This window comes from Pygocentrus nattereri, chromosome 18 (assembly GCF_015220715.1).
Source record: "Pygocentrus nattereri isolate fPygNat1 chromosome 18, fPygNat1.pri, whole genome shotgun sequence".
Taxonomy (NCBI): Eukaryota; Metazoa; Chordata; class Actinopteri; order Characiformes; family Serrasalmidae; genus Pygocentrus; species Pygocentrus nattereri.
In genome coordinates, this window is record NC_051228.1 from 6,623,633 (window position 1) to 6,634,445 (window position 10,813).

General features: G+C 38.1%; 1 protein-coding gene across 1 annotated transcript; it reads right to left on the reverse strand.

Moving 5' to 3' along the window:
• Window positions 1-2,081: 2,081 nt before the first annotated feature.
• dhrs13a.2 (dehydrogenase/reductase (SDR family) member 13a, tandem duplicate 2) lies at window positions 2,082-10,489 on the reverse strand. Its single transcript, XM_017707756.2, has 5 exons — window positions 10,120-10,489; window positions 8,654-8,772; window positions 4,318-4,441; window positions 3,901-4,227; window positions 2,082-2,557 (listed from the first exon to the last, which is right to left on the reverse strand). Exons 1-5 carry the CDS (start codon window positions 10,244-10,246, stop codon window positions 2,298-2,300), a joined length of 957 nt encoding a protein of 318 aa, XP_017563245.1. The 5' UTR covers window positions 10,247-10,489; the 3' UTR covers window positions 2,082-2,297.
• Between the last annotated feature and the right edge of the window lie 324 nt (window positions 10,490-10,813).

A 10,813-nucleotide genomic window follows, 5' to 3' on the forward strand; every position in this document is an offset into this window, starting at 1 on the left:
AAAGCATGCGAGTTATTTCTGGACTTGACTTGGATTTCTGAGCAAAACATGTAGTACTGAAAGGGGAATTCCACCAATTTTTCCAAATTTCTGCATAATTGCATGGTGACACGGTGATTCCGAGCAGTTTGCTGTGAAGTGCTCTGCTCAAGAGAAGCTTGCAATCGGATTTGTTCACAGTGGTGGTGATGGGAAGCAGATGAGTTAGATATAGAAGCTTAATGCCTTTAAACGTACATCCCTGAAAATTATATAACATCTATATATAACATCACTTTTAAAGATGGTTTTGAGATCAGAAACATCCATGGGAGTCACTGGTGTTACTGATCGTCATTGGCGTTGCACATAATGAAGGTCACACCAGAGACGTTTTTAATGAAAAACGCATTTTACAAAGTGGCTGCTTCAGAGCATCAAACCATGTTGTCAATCATGGAAAATTTACTGAATCTACTATTAATGTAATCCATTTGCATTGTTTTTTCACAATTACCTCAGGATAAAGTTGGCCACACTGATGTCAAATCAAATCAAATAATTTATTTGTAGCACTTTTTACAACAGATGTCGTCACAAAGCGGCTTCACAGAATTCCAGAAAAGACAGAGTTTTAACAAGAATGTAGAAACTCCCAACAGTGGCAAGGAGAACCTCCCTCAGAGCTGAGGAAGAGACCTTGGGAGGAACCAGGCTCACCAGGGGGGACCCATCCTCCTCTGGTCAAACTACCTACAGGTGATTATACTACCAATATTACTAGCAGTAGTATTAGTAGTAGTAATAGCTGGGAGTCTATGAGAACATCAGTGTAGGGTGGGCAGCTAGTCCAAGGCAGGTGGTGGTAGCTGGGGCGTGGAAAGCTGGTCTGAAGCAGGTATCAGGAGAGCTCGACCGGCAGTCGTCCTTCAGTGTCTGGCCGGACGTGAGCGGTTGTACACTCGGAAAAAAGGCAGGGAGAGGGAATTAGTTTTATTCTGTCTGTACATAAAACAGGGAATGTGAACATTTCCAGAGTGTGGCTAACGACTCCGGCAGATCTGACTGTGACAGCTTAACTAAACGCTTCGTATAAATCATGAGCTGAATGAGAAAATCTCTGAGAACTGAAAGACCCAGCGGACTCACCGTGTGCTTTTCTTCATAGATCCTCAGAAAACAGGTAAAAGCAAGTCGAGTGATGTCATCAGCGCGACTTTTATTTCAAAATGAGATTTTTTATTGTTACGCAGTAACACCAGTGACACGACTCCTCTGGACCACAACTTTCAATGTATAGTATAATATATTTATTTGGCTTTTGTTTTCTTTGTCATTTAATTCATATACTTAATAGTCATGTATAGGTTTTTGTAGTTAAAATAGTAGAAAAACATGATTTTTACCCCAAAATACTGCGAGGACGAGCTCTTCTGTGCTGCGTAACTGATTTAAAACGTGTTATTGCTAAATTGAGGCTCAGGAAGGTGTAATTGTTAAAATAACTTTTATGTTAGAATAGAAATAAATTGTAACCCTAACATGTTCCTCAAGTGTAGTGTATCTAGGGTCAAATTAGTCCCTGAAGGAAACATTTTTAGGTTTACGGCTATTGTAGCATCTACATATCTTGGCTGTTGGAACAAAATGTTGCATCTTAATTTTTTTCCATACTTTGCATAAAAATACCATTTTTTTTTGCCTTCTGTTAAAAACGAATGACAAACAGACCAAGTCAAACAATCCAGAAGCTGCTTTTTGGAGATGTAAGGTTTACGAGGCTGCAAGGCGAAGATATCAGAGCTGTAGATATAAATAAAAACAGTAAATAAAACGGCCGTATTTGTGTTGTAGACACCAGGACCCCTGGTTCCCATCGCCTCCACTGTCTGAGTGACTTCTGAAATATTTTTTAAAGAATTGCGATGATCATGGGTGTCGCGTAACTTTAAAGATGACCTACAGGAGCAATGTGACACGATGTTTCTCCACATCTGGTGAGAGTTTGGTCTGCTTTGGATTTTGACAAGCCACCATATCATGAGCAATCAGAAGCAAGCATTGCACAGCAGTGAAAGCAGAGAACGCTGAGACCAAGGAGGCTGCATTCAATGCATACTTTATTACAATATTTCAAAATACAGTATAAAAAGGAGCTCCACATAATGTACAAAGTGTTGTATTTACTACCACCTGCATCCATCACATTCTTCACAATTTCACCAATATTTATGTTACGCTGTTATTTTACATCAAATCACACTGAGTGACTGTTGGTTTCAGTCTCTTAAGCTGTGAGATGGACAGTTCTTGTGGGTTTAGCAGAGGCCGCTTAATCTCTCACTCACTTCCCACAGCTTCTTGGCCACAGCATCGTCTTTAGCTTTGGCACTCACATCCTGAGCGGCGCAGCAGGAGAAGTAACGCCCGCTAAGAGGCTCAATGCCCTCCTGTAAGGCACAGTGGAGTGTAGTCTGGGCGCCGGTTGTTGGGTCCAGGAACAGCAACCAGGCCACCGGCTCAATGAACACTTTCTGCCATAGACTCACATGACGGGAGAGCTCAGTTTTCACAATACCTGTAGAAGAGTTAGAAGGCAGTTAAACACTTGCATGAATGTAGGTGTAGGCTGAAATCTGTCCTTCGCTTATAAAGGTAACAGCAAGTTTTCGCTCAACACTTGGATTCTCAAACATTCCAAAACCGAAAGGAGGAATCATCAGTATACTGAAACTCAAAACGCGCCGACAGCCACTTCGGTCTCTTCCAAGAGTCACTAATAACAAAAAAAAACCCCAAGAAAATCCACACAATCAAATATTCATTTATAAACAATAATAAATCTAAAAAAAATCTACGGTCCAGCTTTTCTTCTCTTTTTTGAGATAAAAGTTTGGTGGAGTATTTGATCACTGCTGAAGGTTCCAAATGTACTGATCACTCTCCAAGTGGTTCGTCTGTGGAAACTACGCTGAAAACCAGCCAGTTCTGAATCCAGTTTTTGTGATGTCACAAAAACCAATACATTTACATACAGCCACCTACACAGTTGCAGTTGCAGTACACAGCCTGGACTGCTTTCTGAATTAGGTGCAATAGGGCAGCCAATCAGAACAGAGATCATTTACATATTTCAGTCTTAAAGGCGCAGTAACAAAAAAAAAAGCCTTTTTTTTTTTTAGATGAAGAGAAGTTGGAAAAAAGTCATGTAAAGTTTAATTATGACTGTAAACCATAAACCTTACAAATGTTGTACGTGAACCCCGGGATGGGGGGTGAGGGGGGAGGTTCTAGGACATGGGCCCTTTAAAGGTAAAGGCAAGTTGTTTTTGAACACTGTTACTGAAATATTCCAAAAATGCTAAAAAATGTAAATGCTAGCACAGCCTTCGGTATCAAGTATCTCTAAATAAAACATTTCTCTGAATTCTGCAAGAAATCACGATCTATTTCCTGCATCAATAAATCTCAAAAGATCTGAACGACTAAATTCTAAAGATTAAGATTTATAAAAAATCTATATTACAGATGGCACGATACTAACGTGTCCCTTTCTGATACCAGTACTGTAACCGTAAGAATAATTATACCATATTTGCAATAAAAAAAAAACTCACTAAGCTTTAATCTAGTTTTGGTTGAAGGGCTCCACTTAAGATGAACATCTAAAAGGAAGGCCATGAAGAAATGCACCGCTAACATGACCGGGCAGAACGTGAATGTGTGGAATCCGAGGCGAGATCAGTTACAGGAGTGGATTCTTTTTTTTCCTCTGTTATCTGATCCAGCATATTTTGCTGATCAGAACCCGATACAGACACTCGGCACCGGTTCGGTGCTCTAAATACATTTTTCTAATTTTTTTTAAGGTTTTACTGCATTTGAGCTCCCACTAGGTCTCCCGTTTCAACAAATGGTCACCTGGGTGAACGCTGTAGCAGGTAACGTTGGTCCCTTTCAGTCTCTTGGCCAGTTCATGTGTGAAGAGAACGTTACAGAGCTTGCTGTTGCAGTAGGCCTGGAAGAACTGCCAGCTGTATCTGCCGGTGCCCAGATCTTTATTAGCCACCAGAGCGTCAAAGTCGATTTTGCCCCAGCGGTGAGCCATCGAAGACATCGTGATCACACGGCCTTCTGGGCTTTCCTTCAGCCTGTCCAGCAAGAGGCAGGTTAGCAGGAAATGTCCAAGATGGTTGACCCCAAACTCAATTCCGAAACCATCTTCAGTTCGACCATCTGCTATGAGACCTGTAGAAAAGAGTAACAACCTCATTTGTCTTCAGTTAGACAACATTTACGTTGGATTCCTCTGACCGAAGGCTGAAGGAATCACCTTACCTGCATTGTTAATGAGAAGATCCAGTCTAGGCTCAGCTTTCAAGAAGATCTCGGTGAAGGAACGGACAGATCTGAGGCTGCTTAGATCGAGCTGCATGTACACCACATCAGTACTCCCCGTCACCTGAACGGAATAAGAAAAAACGATCAGTCACTTTGTCTTAACAGACTGGGCTGAATGTAAATAGCTATGTGCCTATATGCTTTCCCTGATTTGCTCTGATCTGTAGTCCATGACCTCATTAAATATAGAAACAAAACATATAGACTGACTTATATGTAGATCCATATGGCCACCAGATCAAACAACATCAAGGAACACATACAGTAGAAAAAGACATTTCATGCAGTTATGTAGACACTGATCAGGAACTATGGAAGCTCATTCCCACCAGCTAGACTAGAGAAATAAATCACCTATGGTTATTTTTTCCTCTTCTTCTGTGTCTTTATTGGCAATATGTCAAAATACTGACTTAGTATCTCTAAATAATTAGCTAATTTCTCAAATAACTTCTCAATTATATCTTGATATATTCAACTTCTCAAAATATTGAATTTAATGTCTGAATAATTACTTATTTCATCAGCATTTTGAGACACCACAATGAAAATTATACAGTAATATATATATATATTAAAAAAATACACACACAATATATATATATATATATATATATATATATATATATATATATATATATATATATATATATATATATATATATACACACACACACACACACACACACACACACACACACACACACACACACAATGTATGTATATATGGTCAATTGGTCATTAAATGTGTTCTGATCTTCATCTAAGTCACAACAATAGACAAACACAGTCTGCTTAAACTAATACCGCACAAAAAATATGTTTTCATGTTTTTATTGAACACAATATGTGAAGATTCACAGTGCAGGGTGGAAAAAGTATGCGAACCTCTAAGCTAATGACTTCTCCAAGAGCTAACTGGAGCCAGGAGTCAGCCAAACTGGAGTCCAATTAATGTGATGAGATTGGATGTGTTGGTTAAAGCTGCCCTGCCCTATAAAAAACAAACAAACAAACAAAAAAAAACAAACACCAGTTTTGAGTTTGCTGTTCTTAAGAAGCATTGCCTGGTGTGAACCATGCCTCTCAAAGAGCTCTCAGAAGACCTCCGTTCAAGAATTGTTGACGTGCACGAAGCTGGAAAGGGTTACAAAAGTATCTCTAAAAGCCTTGATGTTCATGTGTCCACGGTGACTGTCTACAAATGGAGAAAGTTCAGCACTGTTGCTACTCTCCCTAGGTGTGGTCATCCTGTAAAGATGACTGAGGTGAAGAAGAATCCTAGAAAGTCAGCTAGGCTTACAGAAATCTCTGGCACATGCGAACATTTTTGTTGACAAATCTACAATAAGTAAAGCATTAAACAAGAATGGAGTTCATGGGAGGACACCACAGAAGAATCCACCACTGCCCACAAAAAAACATTGCTGCACGTCTGAAGTTTGCAAAAGAGGACCTGGACCTAGCAAAATATTCTGTGGACAGATGAAACCAAAATGGAGTTTTTTGGAAGGAACACAGCGCTATGTCTGGAGAAGAAAAGGCACAGCACACCAACATCAAAACCTCATCCCAACTGTGAAATATGGTGGAGGGGGCATGATGGTGTGGGGCTGCTCGGCTGCCTCAGGGCCTGGACGGATTGCTGTCATCAACAGAAAAATGAATTCCAAAGTTCATCAAAACATTTTGCAGGAAAACTTAAGACCATCTGTCTGCCAACTGAAGCTCATTGGACAGTGGGTGATGCAGAACATAGAAGTAAATCAACAACAGAATGGCTTCGCCAGAAGAAAATACGCCTTCTGGAGTGGCCCAGTCAGAGTCCTGACCTCAACCCAATTGATATGCTGTGGCATGACCTGTTCACGTGTTCAATAAAAACATGAAAACATCATTTTTTTTTGTGTGGTATTAGTTTAAGCAGACCGTGTTTGTCTATTGTGGCTTAGACGAAGATCCGAACACATTTAAGGACTAATTTATGCAGAAATCCCAATCCCAGTAATCCCAAAGGGTTCACATACTTTTTTGCAACTGTATTATAGTTATTAAATCTCAAGAAAGTACATACTTACTTCAGGATAAGTCATTACAAGATTCAACAGTGTTTTAAGTGAGCATTTTGAGAATATGTCACTCTTCTCAGAAAATATTGACGTACTAAGACGTCATTTTGGCTTGGTATGTAATTAATATAAGATACTATGTCAAACGAAATCTTTTTTTAATTAAGTCTTCATTTTGGCTCAGTATGTAATTTGTATGAGATACTATGTCAAACTAAGTCTTTTTTTTAATTAAGTCTTCATTTTGGCTCAGTATGTAATTAATATAAGATACTATGTCAAACTAAATCTTTTTTTAATTAAGTCTTCATTTTGGCTCAGTATGTAATTTATATGAGATACTATGTCAAACTAAGTCTTTTTTTAATTAAGTCTTCATTTTGGCTCAGTATGTAATTAGTATGAGATACTATGTCAAACTAAGTCTTTTTTTAATTAAGTCTTCATTTTGGCTCAGTATGTAATTAGTATGAGATACTATGTCAAACTAAGTCTTTTTTTAATTAAGTCTTCATATTGGCTCAGTATGTAATTAGTATGAGATACTATGTCAAACGAAGTCTTTTTTTAATTAAGTCTTCATTTTGGCTCAGTATGTAATTAGTATGAGATACTATGTCAAACTATGTCTTTTTTTAAATTAAGTCTTCATTTTGGCTCAGTATGTAATTAGTATGATATACTATGTCAAACTAAGTCTTTTTTTAATTAAGTCTTCATTTTGGCTCAGTATGTAATTAGTATGAGATACTATGTCAAACTAAGTCTTTTTTTAATTAAGTCTTCGTTTTGGCTCAGTATGTAATTAGTATGAGATACTATGTCAAACTATGTCTTTTTTTAATTAAGTCTTCATTTTGGCTCAGTATGTAATTTATATGAGATACTATGTCAAACTGTCTTTTTTTAATTAAGTCTTCATTTTGGCTCAGTATGTAATTAGTATGAGATACTATGTCAAACTAAGTCTTTTTTTAATTAAGTCTTCATTTTGGCTCAGTATGTAATTAGTATGAGATACTATGTCAAACTAAGTCTTTTTTTAATTAAGTCTTCATTTTGGCTCAGTATGTAATTAGTATGAGATACTATGTCAAACTGTCTTTTTTTAATTAAGTCTTCATTTTGGCTCAGTATGTAATTAGTATGAGATACTATGTCAAACTGTCTTTTTTTAATTAAGTCTTCATTTTGGCTCAGTATGTAATTAGTATGAGATACTATGTCAAACTAAGTCTTTTTTTAATTAAGTCTTCATTTTGGCTCAGTATGTAATTTATATGAGATACTATGTCAAACTGTCTTTTTTTAATTAAGTCTTCATTTTGGCTCAGTATGTAATTAGTATGAGATACTATGTCAAACTAAGTCTTTTTTTAAATTAAGTCTTCATTTTGGCTCAGTATGTAATTAGTATGAGATACTATGTCAAACTGTCTTTTTTTAATTAAGTCTTCATTTTGGCTCAGTATGTAATTAGTATGAGATACTATGTCAAACTGTCTTTTTTTAATTAAGTCTTCATTTTGGCTCAGTATGTAATTAGTATGAGATACTATGTCAAACTAAGTCTTTTTATAATTAAGTCTTCATTTTGGCTCAGTATGTAATTTATATGAGATACTATGTCAAACTGTCTTTTTTTAATTAAGTCTTCATTTTGGCTCAGTATGTAATTAGTATGAGATACTATGTCAAACTAAGTCTTTATTTAATTAAGTCTTCATTTTGGCTCAGTATGTAATTAGTATAAGATACTATGTCAAACTGTCTTTTTTTAATTAAGTCTTCATTTTGGCTCAGTATGTAATTAGTATGAGATACTATGTCAAACTAAGTCTTTTTTTAATTAAGTCTTCATTTTGGCTCAGTATGTAATTAGTATGAGATACTATGTCAAACTAAGTCTTTTTTTAATTAAGTCTTCATTTTGACACAGTATGTAATTAGTATGAGATACTATGTCAAACTGTCTTTTTTTTAATTAAGTCATCATTTTGGCATAGAATGTCATTATTGTAAGATACAAAGTCTTTAGACATATTAAGTCAAACCTTTGAAAACAAAGGTACTTACTAAATGAAAATGATGACATACTGTTGCCAGAAAGGCAAAAAAAAGTTTTTTAATCCTCTACATGGCAGGAATGGGCTTCAGCACAGGACACTGGTGGGGGTGATAATAAGTCACTCCAACTTCTTTACCTTCATAATATCACTGATGGCAGACTCGGCTTTCTGCTGGTTCCTACAAGCCAAGATCACTCTTGCTCCTCGACCTGCCAGCTCCATGGCTGTGGCTTTCCCAATGCCCGTGTTTCCACCTGAGAAAGTCATGAAAAGTTGAACAGGTCAGATTTGTCTCCAGTAGGGACAAAGTCACCATCCACAAGTGTTAATCAGCAGTGTTATAATAAACGAGAATATCCTGGTTTAGGTAGAATCTACTGAGCCAAATCAATGAACACTTCATCACAGTAGACTGCCAGCACACCCCAGTATGGAATTACAGGAAATAGAGGCACCTGTAGTAGCTAGTAGTGCAACTATGAATAACTTGTTCTGATCTAATCTTCAGTCTAATCTTACAATTTTCAGGCCTGGACTGTTTTAATGTTGGTTCTGGGTTGCAGATTTCACAGTTTCAGACCATGTGGAGAAACATCTGAAGAGGTAATACTTGTACTTTAAGTAAAAATACTTGTACTTTAAGTAAAAGTATATCTGTGAGGAAATTCACCTTCATTTTACATCCAGACACATTCACAGTTCATAGTCACTTTTTGGTGACAGCATCTGGACCGCTGGACTGCTGTTGCTTTGATTTTAAACCAAAAATGATGGAAAAAGAGAAGAGCACCTAACCAACTTGACTTCTATACGTTACTCAGTACTTTCAGGGGAACTCCACCAATTTTTTCAAAACTTCTACATCATTAAATGGTAAACATGTACACAAGGTCGTTTAGAGTGGTTTGGGCCGAAACGCTCTGCTCTACAGAAACTTACTAAGCCAGAATTGTTCACAGTGGTGGTGATGGGAACCAGACGTCCACCTCTAGAACCTCAGAAAGTTATTAGAGAAGGTGGTTACATATGTGCTTCCTGATGTCTGGCCCATTGGCTTTTGTGATGAAGTTTTAGTTTAAACTGTATTTCAACCCATTCATTTTATCCATTCGTGGCAAAGGGATACACGAGGGGCGTTTTACGGCAAAATAGTCCACAGAGAAAAGCTTTTATTTTTAGATTCATGACTTTTTTCCATCACCATTACATAGAAAAACTCATGGAGGTCCACTGCTGGTTCTGGATGGTAAATAAAATGGCTATTTTTGTGTCGTAGACATGGTGACCCCTGGTTCCTATCACCACCACTGTAAGCAAACCAGTCTGGAAGTTTCTCTACAATGAATCATTTCCCATCAAACCAATAGAGCTCACTCTGTTTACAGCTCAGCCACAGCATTGTTCAGAAAGCTTGGAAAATTGGTGATATTTCCCTTTAAATGGAAGTTTTTTCTGACCTGAGACGTTTGTACTTCTACCTTTTCCTCTAAGAAATGCACTTCCACTTGTATTTGCGTGTTTATTTCATTATTTGGACTGTTGGCCGGTCTACACCTCAGTCTTAGCCTGTGAGGGGGAAACAGCATTTCTGTGAAACTCACCGGTAATGATGACCGTTCTCCCGCTCATCTCTCTCTTTCCTTTACATTGCGACTTCTTAAACAGAGTTTCCACCAGAAGGACATAAACGAGCCCAATCACGAGCACACCGAGGACGAGCTGGAACATGGTGAAGCAGGACGAGGCCCAGGTTTGATCCTCTCGCCGGCGGACGAGCTGTGAGGCGGCGGAGGGAGAAGGCGGGTTTTTGTACGCCGGTCCTGTCAGACGAGTTTGTCTCTCTGGGTGAACCCAAGCCTCTCTCAGCCCCGCGGCGGCCGAACCGGTCTCCCGGCTGTGTCATGCTAAGTGCTAACAGAGGACTAATGACGACAGGCCTTTGGTCTCCGCCATGTGTCCCCCTGCGTCATACTTTCATTAATGCAGTTCTTCCTCGGATTTTGTGCTCAACCTTAAATGGCTTAAAAACGTTAGAACAAGACTCTGACTTCATCTTCGTCATCAGAGCTTAGAAACTTATTATGGGCTCTGGATGGTAACTATCAGTCATCAGTATAATAAACTGTGGCCTCAGTATAGTAACCTGTGGACTCAGTATAGTAAACTGTGGCCTCAGTATAGTAAACCGTGGCCTCAGTATAGTAACCTGTGGACTCAGTATAGTAACCCATGGCCTCAGTATAGTAACCTGTGGACTCAGTATAGTAAACTGTGGCCTCAGTATAGTAAACCGTG